At 50.6% G+C, this 23,515-nt stretch overlaps 1 protein-coding gene across 2 annotated transcripts in view; it reads left to right on the forward strand.

Moving 5' to 3' along the window:
* The window catches only part of SHROOM4 (shroom family member 4), a 138,117-nt gene that overhangs the window by 7,512 nt on the left and 107,090 nt on the right, over positions 1 to 23,515 (forward strand). Inside the window, exon 1 of one of the 2 annotated variants that reach the window (XM_074276951.1) lies at positions 713 to 911. The exons of the other annotated variant lie outside the window; for it this stretch is intronic. Coding sequence (XP_074133052.1) covers positions 804 to 911 — 108 coding nt within the window. The 5' untranslated portion in view covers positions 713 to 803. Of the gene's footprint in view, positions 1 to 712; positions 912 to 23,515 lie in introns of those variants that run through there. 2 annotated transcript variants of the gene reach the window in all.

Here is a 23,515-nt window from a genome sequence, read left to right on the forward strand (position 1 = left end):
AGCCACTGCGGCGTTCAGCAGGGACCCCAGAACAAGCCCTGTAACGTACTCCTTTTGTGTCTATGGGACACCGGGAGATGGTTCTGGCCCAGAAACAAGGCTTTCTGTCTCTAGTGGGTAGGGGGTGGGGATGGGCCAGCTGCAGAGCTATAATGCCTGGTCCCCCGAGGCCAGACCATTAGCTACCCAGCCAAGGGAATGCTTTGGGGGCTTAGAGAAGGAAGGGCTTTACTGCTTGGTCTCACGACAGGTGATCTGGATGGGGGGCCATGTTGTGGGCACGGGGCCACGGCCCGGAGACGGGAGGGGGGTTGGCTCAGACGGAGAAGGGAAGGAAAATCCGTGCTGAGGAGTACCAGGGTCCGAGCCCGGTGGTCACCTATAGGTCGGAGAGCATAAGTGGCAGGCCAGGAGGGAGGGCATGGTGGGCCTGGCACTCCCTCCCCTGCTGTCTCAGCATCAGCTCTCGACCCTTTGCTCATCTGGGAGGAAGCCATCCCTCCTGGAGGAACCTTTAAGGGAAGATTTGAAACATGTGTGGAGTTGAGGCAGGGCCGGGCTTGAAAGCACCTGACTGCTGAAGGGCCCATCCCTTCCAAGGACGGCCCCCACCGCTCGGCTGCTTCCTCCCTCCCTGTCCCTGCTCCCCCCTGCTCCCCTCCCCCTTCTCTCCCTGGGCTGGGCCCAGCTGCTGCTGGGGCCTCTGCCCCTCAAGCCCCTGCTGCCGGAGGCCTGGCCCAGTGGGGGGAAGGGGGTTGGGGAGGAGGGAGGAAGAGCCTTGGCTTGGGGGAGGAGAAGGCCAGATGTGTGCAGACAGCCCGAGCTGGATTCCTGTAACCTTGGCTCTCTGGGAAATTGGAACAGTGGGGCCTCGAGCTGCAGCCCTTGAAGGATCGCAAAGCATGCAGGAGGTTAGATTTTACCCGGGGGCTCCTTGGGGCTTTAAACAATGGGCCTGGGGAGTGGGAAGTGGAGGGCCACACAAGGGCCCCCCTCATCCTAGGCCTGGAGCGGCATCTTAAGGGCCCAGAGGAACAGAGCCCCGATTTCCTGTACTCCAACCCCCTCGGTGGGTGGACAAGGAGGCAGTGGAGACTCGTGGAGGGCGAGTGGTCCACTTAATGTCCCGCAGCGGGCGAGCAGCGGGCCAGGCGCTGCTGTGTGCTACGGGAGCAGTTCTTCCACTTTCCCCCTCAACGTGTCGTTGGTCATTTGCTCTTTCCCTCAGCCCTCATTCCCGATGCTCGGGGTGGCCAACCAAAATCATCTTCTGGGAAAAGTCCCAGGAGTGTGATGTGAGCTCTGTGCCCAGTGGGCATGTCCCTCGTGATGGCCTACCAAGAGTGCCGGGCCTTTGAGCCTCTCTACCTCTCAGAGCCTCAGTTTGCTCATCTGTGAAATAGGAACCGTGGTCTCTGTAGCGATTGCCTCCCAGGAAGGTCTCGGTCAGTGTTGGGGTACCCTAGAAATGGCCACGACGATTGTGGTTAGTTTTATTGTCATAGGTTATGCTCTTGAAGGACTGGCTTTGGGAAGGGGAGGGTATAGAGAGATGGTGGCTTTTTCATTTCGGTCCCCTGGGAACTAGCTTTGCAAGGACCTCTTAATCCCAACCAGGGGAGTTCGGGGTGGTAGTGGCACCCAGTGGGCACCTCCGCCACATGACTGGAAAAGGGGTGTGAGGACACAGGGAGCAGAGAGAGCCTCGGATCTTGGAGGGCTGGAGAGAAGCTTGGGGGCCGGGAAGTCTAAGCTCACCATTTACCAGATGAGGAAACCAGGCCCACAGAGCAAGGTTGCTTCTGAGGTCATGTAATATGGTAAGGGGCAGGGCTGGGCTTTGAACCTGGGCTTCCTGAGGCTGGCTTCCCCACACCATCCAAGGCACTGTTTCAGATTCGGCCTCTCCGGTAACCCTATGAAGTGAATGGCCCTTTTGGGCGATCGCAGCCCACTGGACGGGACCCGGGTTTTATCTCCCAGAAATGCCCGCTTTGGACAAAGCCTAATTTGGGGGCTGGGGTTCGAAGGGCTGCTTAGTTGGCTTGGCTGGGGGAGGGCTTTGTCCCTCCACTTTCTTCAGTCTCCCGGGAGAAGTAGAGTGAGTGGAAAGAGAGGCTCATGGCTGCGTCGGGCAGGACCCGGGCCCTTCTTCCTCCCATTACACTGGCGTGTTTGCCTGGGCGCGCTGCCAGCTGCCCAGGTGTTGGAATGGCTCTACTTTGCTTGGGAAGATGACAAGGAGTGTGTGTGATCTCGCAGGGCCTGAATGATGAGTGATCTTGGGGAGCTCTGAGGCTGGCATAGAAAGCCAGGGCCAGACGACAGAACACGGAAGGGCTGGGAGGTTTCTTGAGTTCTCTCGTGGACAAGGAGGCTCCGGGAAAGGTTCTCTGTTCATCAGGTACAGGGTAGCCATTAATAGTGGAGAGAAAGCAGAACTGTCCCTCTCAGATGGTAGTCCTGCCACCTCCGGGGGAGAAGGTCCCCAACACGACTAACCAGGAGATCAGTAGGGAGATAGAGAACAGCCAGCTGCCCTGGAGGACTTGAAGTCACCTGACCCAGACAAGCTCTATCTTCGAACTCCATCCTCTCATGGATTGTAACGGGTGGGACATTATGGTATCGGGAAGGTTGGGAAAAACTGAAGGAGTAGCTTAAGGTGGGGGAAGGGCAGAGGGGCTCCAAAAAGGGGAAAAGAAATGGAGTCCACAAACGGGAGGTCCTCAAGAATCATCTGGACTACCGGGAGAGTTCTATGACATGGCGGGTTCTTCCACATTAGAGGATGTGGGCATGTGCAAAGGGAAGCCCCATGGTCCTCCTAAAGTCTGTCCCCAAAGTGTTGAACTTGGGGAAAAGGGGTTATTATTCAGGCTACAAAGGGCCAGCCTTGTTTCATCAAGTGTGCGGTGTTTCCTTCCTTGGTGGGATTGCCAAAGCGGTCGACAAGGGGAATGCTGCTGATCAAGTTTATCTAGATTTGTAGCGCAGAGGGGATGGAGGGATGGGGATTAGAAGAGGAGAGAAGGGACGGATTCTGACTCCGTTGGATGGCCGGGCTCAAAGGGGAGCTGCTCAGTGTCAACAGAATAGGAGGAATGGCTTGGAGATCTGGGGCAGGCTCCAGGCTGGACTTTGGTCCTCAGGATTAAGATCAAGGGCTTGGGAGCAGGCCCATGAGAGTTGTGGATGGCACGCCGCTGGCAACAGCATGTAGGAAATGGTTTACCTGATTATTTATTTTAGCAAAACATCTGCCATTCCCAGGGCCATTCTTGTGAGCAAGATGGAAAGCTGCGAGCTAGCCAGTGGTATGATTGGGGGGGATTTGGAAGCGGTCGAGTGCCGGCTCCAGAGTCACCATTAATTATTCGCTCTGCGCCTCGAGTGAGTTCTCTGGGGATCTGGGCTCTGCCGTGTGCTGCTGGATGTTTTTATTGATGACCTGCCATAAATGCCATCCTTGTCACATTTGAAGATGACCTTGACTGAAGAAGAACTGCTGACATTTGGGAGGACGATGGAAAGTCCCAAGTGACGTGGACAGACTGGAACATCGGGACGAGTCTCGTTGTGTGAAACTGAAAAGACACAAATGGAAAGTTTTACATTTGGGTCCAAAAACCCCTGGGGTGAATGCAGGAAATTGAGGGGACGCCCCTAGAGCACTTCAGCTGAGAAAGACCTGGACATCCCGGGTCTGTAGGGTCAATCCACAGTGGACCGGGCCTAGGTACATGATGGTCCCCGGGCACATGCCAGCTGGATAATGTCTTGGTAGCTGGTTGTGGACAGAGTGAGCAGAAGGGGGCCTCTAGGCGAGGGAGGGACCTTCAGCCTGTGGCACGTAAAGCTCAATTGAAGGAATGGTGCGGGTGTCCTGGAGAAGAGACTTAGCTTGGCATCTGCCCTGGACCACCAGCTCCCTGAACCACCAGCTCCCTGGATCACAGGCTCCCTGGACCACCGGCTCCCTGGACTTTCAGCCAACTGGAGACTTTTCTTTGGAGAAATTAACCCTCTAAAACTTGCACCAAGGCTCCTATGTTGTCGTCAGTGTGCCACCTGGCACACTCTATGTAGCATGTTCCCCTTTGGCTATCTCATCATCTGTTTTGTGCTCAAAGCTCTGCCCATTTCTTCCATCTTTCCATTGCAGCATACATCCTGCCTCCCTTTCCTCTTTCTTTCTACTTCCCTCCCTTCTTTTGACTTCCCTTTCTTCTGAGACCTGATTTGGGGGTCTCCTTTGGTCCCAGCTGGCACCTCTAGAGCAGAGTGCTCTGGAACCTTGCTACGCTGTGGTCTCCACCACGTGGCGCACTTGGGAAGAGAATCTTGGAGACATGACCTGGCAACTATGGGAACTGGCATATTGAGGCCCTGGCTTAGGGGAACCGTGGGGCCTTGGCTTTTGCCCATGTGTTATCTTGGCCTGGGGCTCTGTGCTTAGGGTTCATCTCGGTCATTCCCCTCTGTGCTTTGGGCTTTGAGAAATTTGGGTCTGTCTGACTTTGCCACCGGGTGTAGCTTGCCAGGTTTCTGACCTAGCGTTCCCGGGATGGCTCTTCTGGGCCGGGTGCCAGGCCTGGTGTCGGGGGACCCAGAGACAAAGCAACTCCTGCTCTCGGGAAGCTTCTGTTCTCCCGGGAGGAGATGCAGAATCAACATGAAGAGAGCAGTAAAATACAACATCTGTCAGTGGTACCTTGGGAGCCTGTCAATGTGGCAGCCACCATGCTCTTTCCATCCCCTCTTTTCTTGGATGGGGAGTGGGGTCTGCCTCAGGATAGGATGAATGAGCTTTGGTCATTGTGACAAAGGCAGGGGAAGCCTGGAAGAGGTGGCTCTGAGCTTTGGATCTGCTCATCCACCCTTGGGGGTGCTTCTCCCAGAGATGGCCAGGTCAGGATAATGATCTACTTCAGGACCACTCAAGGATGGACTATGGACTTTTCCCTGCTCCAAAGGCCATCCTGGGAGCCCAACAGGCCGCAGCAGGGAGAGGCGCAGGCTGGGGGCCCCCTGCTGCTCTTTCTGCTCAGCTTTGTTGATCCAGGCCGTGGCACAGACGTCCGTGTGACTCGTCTGGATGAACCCGGGCTGGCTCAAGGTGATCCCAAAGCTCCGTAACTAGGCCTCTAGTAATCGAGTTCAGAACTTTGCCAGGAATTGAAGTCAAACTCACTCACTGATAGTCTATCCAGTGTGGTTACAACACTCAGTGCTACCTACTTTGCAGGGCTACTGGGAGGATGCTTGCCTTAAAACTCAAAAGTGGGTGCCCTTCTCCCACTGCGTATAAGATGAGTGGCAATAATGTAGCAAGGTGGGGGGTTCTTGAGCAAGTGAGTAACCTGCTAAAATGCTAGGTCACTGACTGCCTGTGGCCTATAGGGGAGCTGGCAGAGCAGAGGAAGCTTTTGGTGGAGGCTTCTTTCATGGAAGTCTAGGACCTCAGCCAGCCTTCCCCTGCCCAGAGGAAGCTATGGAGAGGAAAGGTTGAATGTGAGAGGCATTGGAACCCAGAAATGCTCACTCTTGAAGGGGTAAATCCGGGGGCTGCAAGAGATGGAGCCGGAGTGGCTCTGACGCCCTTAACCTGGGGAGCCTAGGAGGATGCTGCCTGATTATTGACCCAAATGCGGAAGCTGGGAGAGCGTGTTCGGGGCGCATGTTTGGAGGCCCCGGGAAATTGTGTGAAGCTCGCTACGGGGGGCTCAGAGCATTTGGGGAAACAGCTTGGTTCTAGGGGCTTCATTTGTTAGCTCCTTCTTGGAGCCGGGGACATCGGCTGCCATGTTACGCACACGGCATAGAAAGGTGCTCATGTGAGGGGGAGGGGGCTCTGGAGATGAACTTCGGGGGCTCCCTCCTCTTTGGGAGAAATGGCTCGCCGGCCCCAGAGCTCCCACGTGAGGGTCATGATTGCCATCTGTATTATAGGCTCATTTGTTGCCATTCTAAAGGGGGTCTGATCTGAGCCTCGCACAGGCCTATTAATCTTGGGGCAATCATTGTTACTTTAATCAGGATTATAGATTTTTCTGGAAACATGCGATTTTAAGGGGTTTGCTGTACTCTTAAGGACGATTTCATTATATCCAGGGACATTTTTCTCCCCCAAGACCAGTGTGAGCCATTTAAATGAAGCTGAGGGAAGATGAAAATGAATATAATGGGTTCATTTACAAGGGAGCCGTCTCCTGCGTTAAGGGATGTTCATACAAGTACTGGAGCTTGATATTCAATTATCCTCCCCTTCTCCCAAGTCTGCCTGGCTGCAGCCCCAGGCCCTGTTTAGCATCTTACGGAGGCCCCAGAGGGCTCCAGGGTGGGAGTCAGCCCAAATGTGTCACCCCATGGCCCGGGTACCACCGTAGCCCAGAGAATCGATGAGTAGCCAAGGAAGGGTCCGTGCGGTGCAGTGAGAGGGAGGGCGGGCAGATGGGCTACTCTGGGATTTGGTAAACAGGGAAAGGTCAAAGAGCTAGAGGAATCAATTGTCCCCCTGCATATCCCTGGTGTGTTGACTGAGAGAACGACCTGGACCAAAATGGCGCTGGGAGGAGAAGATGGGGATGGACGAATGTTTTCTGTGAAGTCTTCATTGGCTGGGGCGCTTCTGTCCTTGCCTCGGAGCCAGGGTGGGCTAGGGATGAACACTGAAATGCTCTTCTGTGTCTTCCTGTAGATCCCCATGGCGCGCTGGGAGCCTCTCGACCATGCTGTCATGGTTTTGTCTTGATTTCGGTCGTGTCCAGCTCTCTGTGGCCCCATTTGGGCTCTTTTGGACTAAGATATTGCAGTGGTTGGTCATGTCGTTGTTTTATAGATGAGGAAATTGAGGCAGCCTGGATGAAGTGACTTGCCTGGGGTCACTAAGTACAGATGGTAGCATTCAAACTGGGGTCTTCTTGAGTCCGGGCCTGGCACCCCACCTGCTGCAGTGCCCCTTTTGACTGTGCTGCTTATAAACTCATCCTCCAGCTTGGGCTGCATAGCAGCCTCCTTGAGTCCGTGAGTGTGGCCAGATGTGGGCGGGTGTGTAGTGGGGAGGGAGCACATGGACCCAGGCACACTTGTCTCTCTTCACAACACAAGTCTGGGGTCATTGTTGCCACTCTCCTGTCTCCAGTCTTGTTTACTGCCCTGTAGTTCTTCCTCACTCTGCACCTAAGGCATGGCACGTGGTGCCTTGTACACATTAAGGGCTTAATAAATGCTTCCTGTCTACTGGAGTAGCTCTGAAGCATCAGCTCCATTGATCCCTGCATGTGGGGGGTAGTGGGAGGCCAAGGCCAAGAATGCTTCACTTGGAGGCAAAGCCCCCGAGTTCAGCTCTTGCTCCCCTGGGAAGAGACAGGATGGGACTGGTTCGAGCCTCTGGGCAGCACCCCCCTGTGGCCGGGCAGGGAGGGCTGGGCCAGGTAGGCGGCTTATCATCCTTGTCCAGCGCCAGGGCTCTTGGCTGTTGCCCCTTCCCCTTTTCCAACCACCCTGCCCTCCTTCCCCTCCCTCCTGGAATTTGGTTTCTGCAACACTGGCCTCTTGAAACTCCTCTGTCCAAGGTCAGGGAACACCTGACATCCAAAGCCAATGGCCTTCTCCCTCCAGCCCTCCCTTTCTTCATCCCTCCCTCCCTCTTTCTCCTCTGTTTTTTATGGTTTGTTTTTCTCTCCCTCACTTCAGGTCCAGCAGCCTCCACTTGGGGTTCTGCTTGCTCCCTCGGGCCAACCCCCTTGGTGATTGCTCCTTCTCCCCATGCTCGTAACCCCGGGGGTCTGTGGGTGTATTTCACGGGGTCTGTAAATTTGGGGAAACAACTGCATCTTTCTTTTGTCCAACCTCCGACCTCTTTTGCGTCCTGTGGTTCCAATTTTATGCTTTGAAGTACAGTCTGGGATGGAGCCCATAGACCTCAGCAAGGCCCCTGGGGGTCCAGGTCCTGAACACTCATGAGCTCGGAATTGCTAGGCCCAAGGTCAGAAAATCAGTTATAGACCCAGAAAGGCCTGCAGGGATAATGGAGTCCAACCCTTTGTTTTAAAGCTGAGAAAACTGAGGCCAGAGCAGGGAGATCCCACCACTAAGGAGTATGGGACAGGAGATTCCTGCCTCTCGAGGCCTTTGTGTCCCTGCTATGGGCTGTCCCAAGTCCTGGCAGGTGGGCCCTGTAGGAACCCCCTCTTCCCCCCCGCCTGGGCTCCTGAGAGAAGGGCTTTTTCTGCCATGTTTCTTCCTTGATCTCCCTGCCATGTGTTTGTGGTTAGCCGCTTGTATTTAGTAAATGATCGCAGTCTAGAGTTGGCCAGGGCCCGGAGTGGAGCGAGCCACGTTCCTCCAGTGCGCTGGATGAGAACGTGCTTTCTGGTGGAAGCTCTTAGGGCTCGGCCATCAGATCCGGCCCTTCCAGATGGTCCAGAGGCCCAGTTGCTGATGCTCTCTCTGAGGGGTGGTACGAAAAATCGCCTCCCTGGAGCCAAACTGTTTCAGGAATCCAGCTGCCTCACGAGTCCCGCTTGTGAACGCCCCCTAGAACCCCCCTGGCCCCTCCTGAAAATGTCTTCTTGGTGATGGGCCAGGATTTCAGAGAAAGTACAAACTGCTGGTGAGCAGCAGCCCGGTGCCGAGAGCCTTGTCCTCCAAACCGTGGGACTTCCTTGGCCTGGGACCGCACTGCTTCCCGTGATGCCGGTCATAAGTCCAAATGAAGGTGCCTTTCCCGGGGCCCCTCTTCCCTTCCATATTTCATCAACCCTATTGTTAAGGGCGGCATAGACTGCTCTGGTTTATTCTCAAGCCATATGGGAGCCATACGTCTTTCGGTTCTGCCATTTTCTTGAGCCCTGATTATTCACGGCAGCAGAGTACAATGGGAAGAGGGGGAGATTTGGAACCCGAGGGCCTGGGTTTGAGTTTTGGCTCTGCCACTTCCTGTGGGGCCTTGGGCAGTCCTGGGTCTCCCCCCACCCCCTGTCAAATTAAGGGGTTGGACAAGATAACCTGAAGCCCCTTGAGACTAAATCTATAGATTGTATTTTTTCAGAAGGCTGAGAACTTCTCAAGTTTGGGTCGTGGTACTGTTGCCTGGGGTTGCTTTCCGGTTGGGTAGCCTGAACATTAGAGCTCCATCATGGACAGGGAAGGAAAGTGAGGCTCGGGAGGGAAGACACTCAGCCAAGGTCTCTGATGTCCAGCATTTATCCCGAGGGCCTCCTATTTCAAACCGAGGGTCCTTCCAGAAATCTTAGGCAGCTCCAGCCTGGTCAGCAGTCACATGACTGCCATCCTCAGAGACAGTTGGGATCTGGGGGATGCTGCGAGGTCCCAGTGCAAGTTCACATGGTCTTGTTCTTTGGTGTCGTTTGCTCTCAGCCCCTGGAACTCTCCAAGCAGAGTATGTGGTAGAGCAGTCCACTGGTCAGGCACCATGTCAAGTGCTAGGGATACAGAAGCAAAAGGCAGTCCTGGACCTCAAGGAGCTTATGATTTAGTGGGAGAGACCACACGCAGATATATATATATATATATATATGAAGCTCTCGGGGGGATAAATGGGAAACTATGGTCGGAGGGAAGGCCCTTAAATGACCAGGGAGGAGGAGGGATTGGACTTGGGACTTAAAGGAAGTCCAAGTGCTTGGTGGTCAGACCAGGGGAAGGGGAGTGCTCCGGGCCTGGGGGATGACCAGAGATAGTGCCCAGAGATAGAGGGGCTTGTTTGTGGACCCAGCCAGGAGGCTGGACTCACTGGCTACAAAAGGATTTCCTTGAAGTGGATTTCTTCAACAAAGAGAAGATCTAATCCAGTTCCAATTGATCATTGATGGACAGAATCAGATAAATCCAGAAAAGGAACACTGGGAAATGAGTGTCAACTGTTTGCACTATTTATTGTCTTTCTACCCAGGTTATTTTTATATTCTGAATCCCATTCTTCCTGGCAACAAGAGAACTGTTCGGTTCTACACACATATATTGTATCCAGGATATACTAGATTTAACATGTATGGGAATGCCTGCCATCTAGGGGAGGGGGTGGAGGGAAGGAGGGGAAAATTTGGAACAGAAGTGAGTACAAGGGATAATGTTGTGAAAATTTACCCAGGCCTATGTACTGTCAAAAATTATAATTATAAAATTAAAAAATACTTAATTTAAAAAAAAGAAAAGGATTTCCTTGGGGAGTAAGGAGTAAGAGCCTGGAAAGGGAGGACAGGGCTTGGAGTGAGAAACGGAGCATATTCTACTTGATCTTGGAGGCAATAGGGAGCCACTGGAGAGTATTGAGTAGGGGGGTCACGCCTGTACTTTAGAAAAATCATTTTGGAGGCCGAATGGAGGATGGACTGGATTGGGGAGGGACCTGAGGCAGGCAGAACCCCCTTCCCACCCCCCCCACCCCCGGCCAGCTATTTTTAACAGTTCAAAAGTGAAGAGCTGAAGGCCTGTGTGGAGTGTCAGGAGAAGTGCAGAGCTCCGACTGACGGACCTTGGCACCAGATAATGATTATAGTGATTTTTCTGCCCCCCATAGTATTTGATTTTTTCCAGTTACATCTGGATAGTTTTCAACATTTACTTTTTTTCTTTATAAAAGCTTTTTATTTACAAGACATATACATGGGTCATTTTTCAACACTGACCCTTGCAAAACCTTCTGTTCCAATTCCCCCCTTCCCCCCACCCCCTCTCCTAGATGTCGAGTAATCCGATATACATCATACATGTTAAAATATATGTTAAATCCCATATATGCATACAATTTGCTTGCTACACAAGAAAAATCAAATCAAAAAGCAAAAAAAATGAGAAAGAAAATAACATGCAAATGAACAACAACAAACAACAAAACAAACAACCAAAAGAGTAAGAATGCTATGTTGTGATCCACCCTCAGTTCCCATAATCCTCTCTCTGAGTGCAGATGGCTCTCCCCATCACAAGATCATTGGAACCAGCCTCAATCATTTCATTCAACATTTGCTTTGATACGATTTTTGAGTTTCATTTTATCTCCCTTCTGCCCTTCCTTCTCCACACCCCAAGATAGCATGCAATCAGCTACAGGCTGTACATGTACAATCATATTCAATGTATTTCCACATTGGTCATTCTGTGAAATAAGCAGCACAAAAAGAAACCACCACGAGGAAAAAACAAAAACGAAAAAGTGAAAATAGTGAACTATTACAGTCTCTTTTCAGACCTCTTTTCAGACCCCAGAGCTTTCTCTCTATGAGGATGAGACCTCGGGAATTGTCTTAGACTGTTATATGCTGAGAAGACCTAACTAAGTCTGGTGTCATAATTATCTTGTTCTGTGCACAGTGTTCTCTATATACCACAGCTTGTTCCGCCGTTCCCCGACTGATGGGTCTTTCTTTCTTTCTGCACCTGTGGGTCCTTTTCCTTCTTTCTTTCTTTCTTTCTTTCTTTCTTTCTTTCTTTCTTTCTTTCTTTCTTTCTTTCTTTCTTTCTTTCTTTCTTTCTTTCTTTCTTTCTTTCTTTCTTTCTTTCTTTCTTTCTTTCTTTCTTTCTTTCTTTCTTTCTTTCTTTCTTTTGCCTTGGCTTCTGGTATTAGGAAAGAGTCCCGGTATTTTGGGGGACTTTCCATTTCTGTGACCTCTGACCTCGTGACTCTAACTGCCCCCAGGGTTGTATTCCAATGGGAAGGAGGCCCCTGCCCTGGGCTCACTCTCTTTGTCCCAAAAGCTTTCATTCATTCATTTGTTGATTCACTTTCCTCATTAATCCTCTGAACTGGAAGGACTTTGATGACCAGTACCAGAATAAGAATCCCTTCCTCCAGGGTCTTAAAGACTGCTCAGGCAGTTCTGTGCCCCCCCCCCCCAAGAGAGGAAAGCCATCCCCTTTCCCAGCAGTCCTTCCCACTTTGGAGCAGCTCTTGTTGACGGTGGCCCAAGTGGGCCTCTTGCTACCTTCTGTGCATTGCTGCTCTCTCTCTTTCTCCCCTGACAGCCCCTTCCCCTCAGTCAGTACAGAGGGCCTCATACCTGGTAGCTGCCCAGTCAGGGTCGGGGGCTTGGAGTTGAAGATGGCACCCCCCTTGTCTCCAAGCCTTTGGTTCTTTGGGCAGTTCCTTGGAGCAGCTGTACTCAAGCCTTTGTAGAAGCTCTGAGAAAGCTCTCAGCTTGAGCTCCTGATTGAATGGAAGAAATGGGGCGCCAGGTTCAAAGGTTAACCTGCTGGGAGTCAAGTTTTCACATATCTGGCTTTTTACTAATGTAAACTGTAGAAATACCCGGATGGAGGCGAAGTCTCCTTCTCAGTTGGAGTCAGGGGCGATGCTGGGGAGCCAGTGCTGGGCCCGGCTCGTGGTCTGCCCCCCCGGGGCTGGTGCTTTTCTGGGGATGGCCAGGGTCAATGCCTGCCTTCCCCTTTCTAGGCCTGTTTTCTTGGGTTTTCTCCCCAGTAAAACTGGTGGAAACTTGGAGGGGCGGTAAGTGACATCTGTGAGTCCCTTTCATTTTGGACAGCGGCTCATTCTTAGGAAAACAAGCTTTCCTTCCTGGTTCAGTCAGCTGTCCCCCACTCCCCCCTCCAGGATGACACCTTGAGTTGTCACCTCGATATAGGAGAAGGGAGTCTGTGGCTCTGTCCTCCCCCCGGGGCCATTTGTCCCCACTTTTTCTTGCTCTGTAGGCCAGCCTTCCCCCGCCTTTGGGTAGCTGGGCCCTCTCATCTGGAAGCCGCTCTGGCATTAAGTGTCCACATTTCCCAGCCCCTGGCTCTTGGCGAGGGTTCCCCTGCAAAGCTCTACATACTTTCTTCCCCAAGCATTCATTACCCAGCAGCCACACACAGAGGCCCCTTGCCCACATGCTTAGGGCAGGTGCCAGCAGCCCTTCTTGGCCACAGTTTCCCCAGCAGATGCTGTTCCCTGGGCTTCCGGTATCGCTGGTTTCTTGGCCCCCTTGGGGAGCTGTTCGGGGCTATCCTTTTTTGGCCAGAGCCATGGCTGCGGCTGGGGTTACCTCGGGGCAACGTCAGAGAGGCATCAGGGGACTGGTCAGGAGAGGGAGGTCATTGTGAGCGTGCCCCATTGTTCAGTGAAAAACCAGTGATTGGAACCCAAGCTGGGCGGGGAGATAACTGGGGGCTTCTCAAACCCCACCATGCCAAGGTCCTGAGATGAATCTCAACTGGCACACTGGGGTGAGGCGTGGAGGAGAATCCGAGTGGGCACCGGAGGCTTGGCTGGCTTGGACCCACCACTCATAGCAGCGGGCCACACGTCCAGGAGGAGCCCATTTACACCCATGTGACGGTGTGCTTCCACACGCCCCGCTCCCAGAGTGACTGGCTGGTTAACCCAAGGCCCCGCTGAGTAGCAGCAGGTCCAAGTACTCGGCCTGGGAGTTTCACACCCTATTGCCTTATGGTGTCTCAGGGTACCAATGTCCCTTTGGTTCTAGCTTTTGCTCCAGCTCCTTGTGTGAGTCCCCCGTCCCGGTTGTCTCTGTCCTTGGGGCTGTTTGGGATGTTATCTGTCATGGGCCCACAATCAATCTCTCACCCTCCTTGTACCGGCTTTTGGGTCCGTGGGCACTGAGTGGCAGCCATGCCAGGATGATGTTGGCCCTGACCCTGGGATGTGATCGCTATGTGCCTCTCCAGATCAGACCGGGAAGCCGAGTGCTGTGTGCGGTTGGCCGCTGGGGTCCCCCCCCCCGATCTGCTGCCACTGGACAGCCCCTCCTGTCCCTTCTCAGCCTGTGCCACTTGAGGGAATTAGAGATGCAGCACGCAGGCCGGCTGTCGAGCCGGAAGATTGATTTGGAGCCCTGCCGGAGGCGCAGGAAGGTGTAGCTAGGAGCGGAGAGGAAGCCGATCAAGCTGCTGAACAATCAATCTCAGGCCCAGGGGATTTGGCCCACACCGAGCTGCTGGGCTGTCTGGAGGTGGCATGAGCTGAGCTCCTCTGGTCACTGATGGGGTGCCAGGGAGGAGTGCTGGCCTTGGGGGCAGGAAGTCCAGAGTCTGATCCTCCCTTACTCACTATGGGATCTTGCACAAGTCCTTTCACCTCTCCCAGCCTCAGTTTCTTCCTCTGTAAAATGGGGAGGATAAAATCCTAGCATTCACCTAGCAGAGTTGCCCCAGGATCACATGAGAGACCAATGTAAAAGGGCTTAGCAAGCCTTAAGGCCTCTGGCTAGAACGGCTTCTGCCTCAGACACAGCTCAGGCTTAAGGCAATGCCATCTTTGGGGTGTGCTTGGCCATCCCTGGCCCAGGCCAGCCAGGCCCCACAGCCTCATTTGGGCCTTTCCCAATATGCACTATGTGAATGTGCCTCCTGGCCTGGGAATATCCCTCAGTGAAAGCACTGCGTTTGGGGGCAGTGGCCCTGGGCTCTCTGCAGCCTCAGTGGTGTTCTAGATTTGGAGTAGGGCACCTGAATGTGGGAGCCAATTCTGACACCAAGTATATCTGTGAGTTCCCCTGTCTGGCCTGCCTCAGTTTCCTTTTCTGTAACATGAGGTTTTGGATTGGATCACCTTTCAAGGTCCTTCCAACTCTAGGCTGACGTTCTTTCTCTGCAGTCCCGTGATCCATGGAGCCATGGGCTACGTGGTTCTCTGCTCTTTAAGCCTCCATTTTCTTCCCTTTCCTGTCCCCCACAATCCCTGCCTCTGGGATTTCTTTTGCTCAGTCTTCTTCCTTCCTCCTAAAATGACTTTCAGGTCACAGAGTGATCTTAGACCTGAAGCCGGGAGACAGCAAAAGAGTGATGGCCCAGGAAGGTGACTGGCGCATAGATTAGCCTTTTCAGAAAGTCGGGGGCCAGAGCCAGGAGAGCACAGAATGCTTGATTTGGTTTTCTTGAAAGGCTAGGGGGAGCCCTGAGCATTTATGTAGCCAGACATAAATGGAGAAAGAGCCCATGGAGATATGGAGATGAGGAAGAGATAGATGGAGGACAGCAGACACATGATAATTGATGCAAGAGCGACTTGGGAGGACAGCTGGATGCAGGCTGGGGGAATGAGATCCAGGGCTCAGGTGCAGGGGCAAGGGATGCCGAGGGGAGGAAGAAAGGCCCCAGAGGGGAGTCAGCTCACATCGGGTAATCTCCTGCTTCTCCATCCAATGGAGGACAAAGCCTTCTATTGTCGGGGAGGGGGGCAGCCTGGAAGGGCAAGGAGCAGGCAGTTATTAAGCTCCTTATGTGTGCCAGGCCTCCTGAAAATGCTTCAAGAATTCTCTCTCACTGGGACTCACACCAGCCCTGAGAGATAGGTGCTGTGATTACTCTGGAACCCCAAAGCTGCGGGGGAGGGAGGCTGTGGCTAGAGGGGCTGGATTTGGCAGTCAGAGAGCCCCATGTCCAAATCCTGCCCTGCTGTGGAAACTGAGGCAAGGCATTAGACTGCCTCAGTTTCTTCTTTAAAACAGGGATAAAAATACTGTCTACCCCACAGGGCGCTGAAAGGGTCATGTGACGAAATCCATGTGAACCATTGATTCAGCTGAATAAAAACATAGCCCTAAATGCTCTCCTACAACATAAGCACATCAGTATCCTACAAAATTCGGTCATAATAAACCATTAAGGTAACTTTATTCCCTGATCTTCTATCAGAGCAAAACAGGGGAGCTGCATTCTCATTCTCTTGCATATATACAATCATTATTATTATTGTTATTATTATTATTACCTGCCTCATCCTTTTTTCTGAGCAGTGGTTCTAATCTGAAGCCTATGAACTTTTCAAAAAAGTATTTTGCAATATAATTATGCAATATGATTGGTTTTCTTTGTAATAAAAGTATTTTCTATGGTGATTCAAGACAATTCCAATAGTCTCGGGAGGGTGGAAAAATCATATCCAGAGAGAGAATTATGGAGACTGGATGTGGATCAAAGCAGAGGACTTGTCACCTTATTTTGTTGTTATTTGCTTGTTTTTTTTTTCTTTTGGACGGATTTTTCTTGCACGACAAGACAGATACAGAAATATATTTGAAAGGATTGCATGTATTCAACCTATATCAGATTGGTCGCTGTCTTGGGGAGGCGGGGAGGTAAGGGAGAAAAATTTAGAACACAACATCTTAAAAAAGTGAATGTTGAGGGGCAGCTGGGTGGCGCAGTGGATAGAGCCCCAGCCCTGAAGTCAGGAGGAGGCTAGTTCAGTCTGGCTTCAGACACTTGATACTTCCTAGCTGTGTGACCCTGGGCAAGTCACTTAACCCCAATTGCCTGGGGGGGAAGCAAAAGTGAAAGTTGAAAACTGTCTTTACATGTATTTAGAAAAGCACTTTTAAAATTACTTTAAAAAATATGAAATAATCCACATGAAGTGTTGCAAACCTCAGAATGCTATATAAATGTGGGCTCTGAAGAAGGGTGGCCTGTGGAAGCCCTCAGCCTGGCCTGCTGGCTCACCACCACTAGCTGACTTAACAACGGAAGTCAGATCTTAGCAGCTTCCCCCGAATACTTACCTAAAGCCACTCCAGTTGCTCCCATTTCCAAGCCAAGGAACTACTTTCAGTTCCCTTACGGGTCTGAAACATCTCTTACAGAGGGAGCCTCAGGGAGAGTCTGAGAGAGGCAGCTCTCCCTCTTGCTGAGTAGCTGACATGACAGGAGATGTTGTGGGAGGCAAGGGAAGTCCTGTTTTTTTTTTTTTAATCTCTATCCTTTCCTTCCCTCCTTTAGTTTTCAGAAATGTTTTCTGGCCTTTAGTTTGTTCATCCCAATCAGCTCAGGTCTCCATCTCCTCCTTCTACCACCCAGTGAGCATCCAACATTGCCCAGCAGCCCCAGTCCCAGCCCAAGGCCATTCGGCTTGCCCATAGGCCCTGATTTAAGGGTGAGCACAATAGGGCATCCCCTTAGGGCTTGAAAGGAGGAAGAAGGACTTCCTCTCCTCTGGGGGCCTTCTTTTAATATTCTCCCCTTGGCTGCTGGGGGCCTTGTGGTGATTCCCTTTTTTCCCCAACACTTGCTCCTGAATAGCCTTTCTGGTGTTTTTTGAAAATTATTTTCCCTTGGTTTGGTTCATTGATCCAAGTGGGATTTAGGACATGGTTTGAGCTGAGCTGCACAGCTCATTACGGCTCCCATACTAACCCATTTTTTCAACCATTTTCAAAAACGTATTTGCTCTTGGTTTTGTTCATCGATCCAGGTGGAACTGATGACGGTGTCTAGTGTGAGATGGGCCTTGGAGCTCAGTTCAGCCCTCTTGCCATAATTTTTTTTTATAATAGCGTTTTATTTTTTTTCATATATGTTCAAAGATAGTTTTCAGCATTTACCTCTGCAAAATCTTGTGTTCCATATTTTTCCCCTCCCACCCCTAGACAGCAAGGAATCCAATGTAGATTAAACAGTTCAATTCTTCTAAATGTATGTCCACATTGATCATGATGCTCAAGAAAAATCAAAAAGGAAAAAAAAAGGAGAAAGAAAAAAAAGCAAGCAAAAAACAACAAAGGCGAAAATGCTGTGTTATGATCCATACTCAGTCCGCTCTCTCTGGGTGCCGATGGCTCTCTTTGTCACCAGACCATTGGAACTGGCCTGAATTATCTCATTGTTGAAGAGCCATGTCCATCAGAATTGATCATCGTATAGTCTTCTTGTTGCCGTGTACAATGATCTTCTGGTTCTGCTCACTTCTCTCAGCATCAGTTCTGTAAGTCTCTCTAGACCTCTCTTAAATCAGCCTGGTGATCATTTCTTATAGAACAATAATATTCCTTATTCAGCCATTCTCCAATTGATGGGCATCCACTCAGTTTCCAGTTTCTTGCTCAGGTCTCCATCTCCTCCTTCTACAACTTTTCTGCACACATGGAACCCTTTCCCTCCTTTAAGATCTCTTTGGGATACAGGCCTAGTAGAGACACTGCTGGAGCAAAGGGTATGCACAGTTTGATAGCCCTTTGGACATAGTTCCAAATTGCTCTCCAGAATGTTTGGATAGGTTCACAACTCCACCAACAATGTATTAGTGTACCAGGTTTCCCACACTCAACATTTATCATTCTCCTTTTCTGACATTTAGCCAATCTGAGCGATGTATAGTGAGATCTCTGGGTTGTCTTCATTTGCATTTCTCTAATCTCTACTGATTAGAACATTTTTTCATATGACTAGAAGCAGCTTTAATTTCTTCATCTGAAAATTATCTGTTTGTATTCCTTAATCATTAATCAACTGAAGAATTTGCTGTACGATTTTTAGGGAATTTCTGTCCCCAGTGCCATGTGAGATTTCCTGGCTCCATCATGGCTCTTGTCTCTGGACATGGCTCTTTCAGGATTCTCCCCTGCGGGTGCTGCATTGCCTTTCTAGTTTTATTGAGTACTGGGTCATTTTGGGGATAGCCACTTACCAGGGAGCCCCTCCATCTTCCTTTTTGCATTTCTCCCCTTGTTATTTTTGGTCCTTTATTTGCACACAAATTGGGCTGTTTTTATTTGGGGCAGCGTGGTGTGGCAGGTATTCAGAGTCAGGGAAGCTCTGGGTTCAAGCGCCCCCTCTTCCACTAGCTGTGCCATGCCAGACGGATCATTGCGGCTCTCTGAGCCCGCAGCATTTCTCCGAGATGGTAAATTGTAGATGGCTAATGCTTTGTGGCAGCAGGAAACTTCCCCGTGGATGAAGTCCCATGTCCTTGAGTGATTGGTGTGTCACTGGATCTCATTCTCCTAAATGGCCCATCAATCAGAAAGCTGATTGTACATTAGAGCTCTAAAGTGATTTGGGAAGTCTTGACATTTTGACTATTTTAACTCCACCTAACCAGGCACAGGGGACATCTCCCTAATTATTAAGTTCTCCCTTTCTGCAAGAAGCCCTTTCAGCTTGTTTCTGTCTAGGCCTGGTGTGGGCCAGCCTTTGGCCATTCGGAAGGGAATTTGTTTTTTTCTGTTTTTTTTTTTTCTGATACTTTTTCTAAAGTTAGCTCCTAGCACTGAGTCCTCAATAAAGTTACTACCCCCTGTTTTTTTCCACGTCCCACTCCTCCGTTTCCTTTGTCAGACTGTGACACTCTTTCCAAGTGTTGATGCTCCTTGGAGCTCTGTTCAAGTCTTTCTTCTCTTCTCCCTGTCTCAGAATGATTTCATCGGCTCCCATGGCTTCTGTTATCCCTAAGTAGATGACTCCCAGCTGTAGAAGATTTTTGCAGCGGTCCTCCAATTGGAGCAAAAATTGAGCTCCTCCTCTTGAGGAGGAGAAGCTGGTTAGTTTCTTCTTTGTCTCCCCTGCACAGTCAGTTCTTTCATGAATGCTTTTTCATTCATTCATTCATTCACATTTGCTTCACTATGAAAATGCTAGCTATTAATATTCTTTTTTTCCCCCCTGAGGCTGGGGTTAAGTGACTTGCCCAGGGTCACACAGGGTCAGACACCACATTTGAACTCGGGTCCTCCTGAATTCAGGGCTGGTGCTCTATCCACCGCGCCACCTAGCTGCCCCTAATATTGTTTTTAATATCATTATTCACATATTCAGCCCTGATCTCTCTCCTATGTGTTATCTCAAACTGAATAGGTCTAAAATGGCGCTTAGTGTGTTTGTCCAAACTTGCCCCCTCTTCAGTCTACCCCACGATCCATCTTGTCACCCGGGTGAGAACCCTGACTGTTCCTTTGATCTCATAGCCCATTTCCAGTCACTGGCCAGGTCTTATTGATTCCACCTCTCTCCATTCACACAACCTAATTTCATCCTACTTCAGACCCTCATCATCTCTCATCTGGACGATTACCTTGGTCTCCCTGCCTTCAAGTGACTGCCCAATTCAATTCATTCTCCACACAGCCACTAGTGATCTTGAAGTCCAGATACAGCCATGTCACTTCTTCCCCTCTGCCATAGGTACCTTAATGGCTCCCTGTTGCCCCTGGGATGTGATCCTGAGGCCATTACTTAAAGTTCTGGGTCTACCTTTCTTCCCCCACCTTTCTTGTGCCATTTCCCACTACTTCCTTTCAGGTACTCTGTTCCAGTGGAACTGTGTTCTTTGTTGTTGCCCATAAACAACATCCCATCTTTCATCTCCCTGCTTTTACATAAGTGGGCTCTCCTTGCCTCACCCATTTCTGGAATGAATTCTCTCCTCCCTCCACCTTTTGGACTGGAATGTCTAGCTTCTTTTTGAGCACCCCTAAGTGTGACCTAGAGGAGAGAATTCTCATTCTCTCTGTCTCTGTGTCTCACTGTCTCCCTCTGTCTGTCTCCCTCTGTTTCTGTTGCTCTCTGTCTCTGTCTCCGTCTCCATCTGTCTCTGTCTATCTCCTGCTCTATTTTTGCTTATACCCTGAGTAAAATGGAAGCTTCTTTCTTTCTTCCTTTCTTTCTTTCTTTCTTTCTTACAATCTTTTTTCCAATTCTTTCAATCTGCCTTCTCTTCCATGCTCCTTCTCTTTGTCCTCCCAGAATTATTCTTTTGAAGGTCCATCCACGATGCTGTGTCCTGGGACCTTCACTCATATTGTCTCTCCATTGGCCATCATCACCATGTGGCGTGACTGTTTTGTCTTTCTTTCTGCCATTTTTTATGAGCAAATCATGGGTAAATGTGATCCTGATTGCATATGGAAGCTTGTCAGGGCCCTCTTCTGTTAGGCTAATGATAACTTTAAGATTTATCTCTCTGATGTAATTTGCTACTGGTTATTTTCTTAGTATCATACTGTCCATGATTACTGGGACAAATAATATGTTGAAACGGAGCATCTTTCCTTGGCCATGTTGCTGCATTCTGTTTGTCAATATTGTGTTTATTATACATACACCAGTGCTCATTAATGAGTTTGGATTATAGTTTTCTATTTTTGCCTCGTCTTTGCTAAGTTTGGTGCTCACAACCATATGTGATTCACAAAAAGAATTGGGCACTATACCCATATTTCATTTTAGAAATAGCTTCCGTAAGGGAAGGATTACTTGTTCTCTGAAGATATGGAATAATTTAGTTGTTTGCTCCCGGCACCTTTTTATGGGCAGCTCATTCACGGCTTGTTTGATTTCTCACCAAGATTGATCTAGCTCTGTTCCAGATTCCTTATTTCTTGTTCAGTCAGGTGGCAGTTTTTGTATTTGTATACAGACTCCTCTGTTATTTTCAGTTCTTCAATTTATGCCCATAAAGCCATGCTCCGTAACTGGAGAGAACCTTCTTAATTTCTTTAGCATTCAGTGCGATTGCCTTTGCTTGCTCCTCTATTTATTCACTGTGTTGGACTGACTCAATGAGAATGAAGCAATCAGAGGTCAAGGTGTCAACTGTAAGTTTGGGGGCTGCTGAAAATCCTTCAGCTCTAGTGGATAAAGAGATGTTAATGGGGGAGAGAGAAGGGAGACTGGCGGCCCACAGTCCAGGGGCCAATTACAACCTTGAAAAGAAATCGCTAAAGAGAAATGGCAGGCTTGGGATGGGGGAGGCTTGGTGCCGGCTACCCTGTGCCCCTTCTCTTCTAGAAGTTTTCTGCTTGGGCAATTTCAGGGTTGTTGTTCCATGGGGGTGTGCTTCTGATTTGATAAGAGAAAAGTAGAGGCTACATTCCCCAGGGAGGGCTGATCCGGTCCCTTCCTTGCCAGGTCTCTGTTGTTCCAGGGAGGGTTTTGTTCTATCCTGATGAGTCATGAGGCTTCCATCACTCACCTGCCATATTTAACTGGTGGGCCAGGATTATCACTTGTCCATACTCACCGTGTCCTAGATCTGCCCCTTCCTCTGGGATCTGCCTCTCCCACCTCCCCCAACATCAGTTCCCTGATGATGACCTTGTCTTTCTTTAGGTTTGAGTTCAGTGTCCCCATTTACTTTGTCTCTGTGTCATTTGTGCAGGGTCACGTGCATGTTGTCCCCCCATTAGAATGAGAACCCTTTAGCTTGCTTCTGCCCTTTTTGGTTTTCTCAGTGTTTAGCATAGGACCTGGCTTTTAGCCAGAGCATCCCAAATATTGGTGTGCATGACTAATGAGGACTGGCAAGAGCACGGAAGGAGAATAGCAGCAGAAGGCAGGGTGCCTCATTGGAGAGGGAGGGAGCACTCATTGGAAGGCAGATCACATGGCCACTGCTTCTGGTTCTGCCATTGACTAGTGGGGCAGACCTGGGTGGGTCACAGGCCCTTTGGGCCACTGTTTCCCTGTCAAATTAGGGCACTGGACTCCATCTCTTAGGCCCTCCTAGCTGAGAGGCCACCATTTTGGAATAGCAGAACCAGGTGAGGGCAGTTGATTGGGTCAGCCCAGCTCTGGCCCTCCAAGGAGAAGTTTCCAGTCCAAGAGGTCTCCTTTGCAGAGCTGGGCCTGAAGGGCTGCTCTGGACTGCAGTGCACGCTCCTGCCTGCACCCACCCCCCCAACACCCCCCCGCCCAACCCCATCATGAAGTCATTGGTGGAACAGCAAGAACAAGCCCACGATTGTGCCCTAATGAGTTTACGACCCAAGGGAGGGCCCTGCCACCAGCCCTGGGCCGCCTCGTAAAAGCCCATTGGCCAAAGGAGCGCAGCAGTCCCTTGGGTTTTGCAGGCTGCTTAATGACTCAGGCCTGGGAGTCTGAGAGTAACTGAGCCAGTGTGTTAGCATTTCCGGAGCTGACCTTTCTCTTTCTCTTTTATGCAAAAGTAACCTTTAGATTTCTTCCAGCTGTTAGAGCGTCTGAATGATGTAGCACTGGTTGACTTTCTTCCCTGCCTTGTGTTGCTTCTTGTTTATGCTTCTAGAGATGGGAGGGGAGAGAGGGCACCCTTGGGCCGTCTGTCTGTCCGGTCATGTGACACAAAGGGAAAGCTTTGCCCTCACTCAGCTGCTAGCTCACAGAGGTCTTGCTCCTGGCCCGGCCCCAGCATATTTGTTATTGGAATAGCCTTCATATCATTAGAGCTGAAAAGGACTTTAGCAGTCATCCAGTCTCATTTCCCGATTTTATGGCTGGGGAAACCAAGGCAGGGGACTTGCCCAGGGGCACAGACTTGAACCTGTGGCCCTTGACTCTGAATCTAGAACTCTTCCTGGTCTACCATGTCCTTCAAGCACCAATCTGCCCAGAGAGAGGAAGGGAACCCAGAGGTAGTTCAACCTCAATGCCCTCCCCCCATTCCTTACATAGCTCCCTTCTCACTGAACCAGGGCTGTAGCTGTGGGAATGGAGTTGGGGGTGATGGGTGTCTGGGAAAATCCGGCAGCATATCGGCTGTGGGAGGTGAGGGAGAAGGAAAGACTAGGAGGGCTCCAGGGTTATTACCCTGGATAACTAGGAGTCACAGGGAGGGGGGTAAGATGCACTGTCTCAGGCAGCCATTGCTACCCAAATGCAGAGATCTTTGAGGCCATTTGGGGCCATCCCGCATGGTGGGCTTGGACTTCTGGTTGGACAGAGATGGAAGCCTCCTGGCCCTGAGGGAGGCTTGGGTTTTCTTTATTTTGTATGAAAATCTGAAGGTCTGAGTCAGCTACAGAACCGAGACCCTGGAGAGACCTTGGAGAGCACTTTCATTGGC

This window comes from Sminthopsis crassicaudata, chromosome X (assembly GCF_048593235.1).
Source record: "Sminthopsis crassicaudata isolate SCR6 chromosome X, ASM4859323v1, whole genome shotgun sequence".
Lineage (NCBI taxonomy): Eukaryota > Metazoa > Chordata > Mammalia > Dasyuromorphia > Dasyuridae > Sminthopsis > Sminthopsis crassicaudata.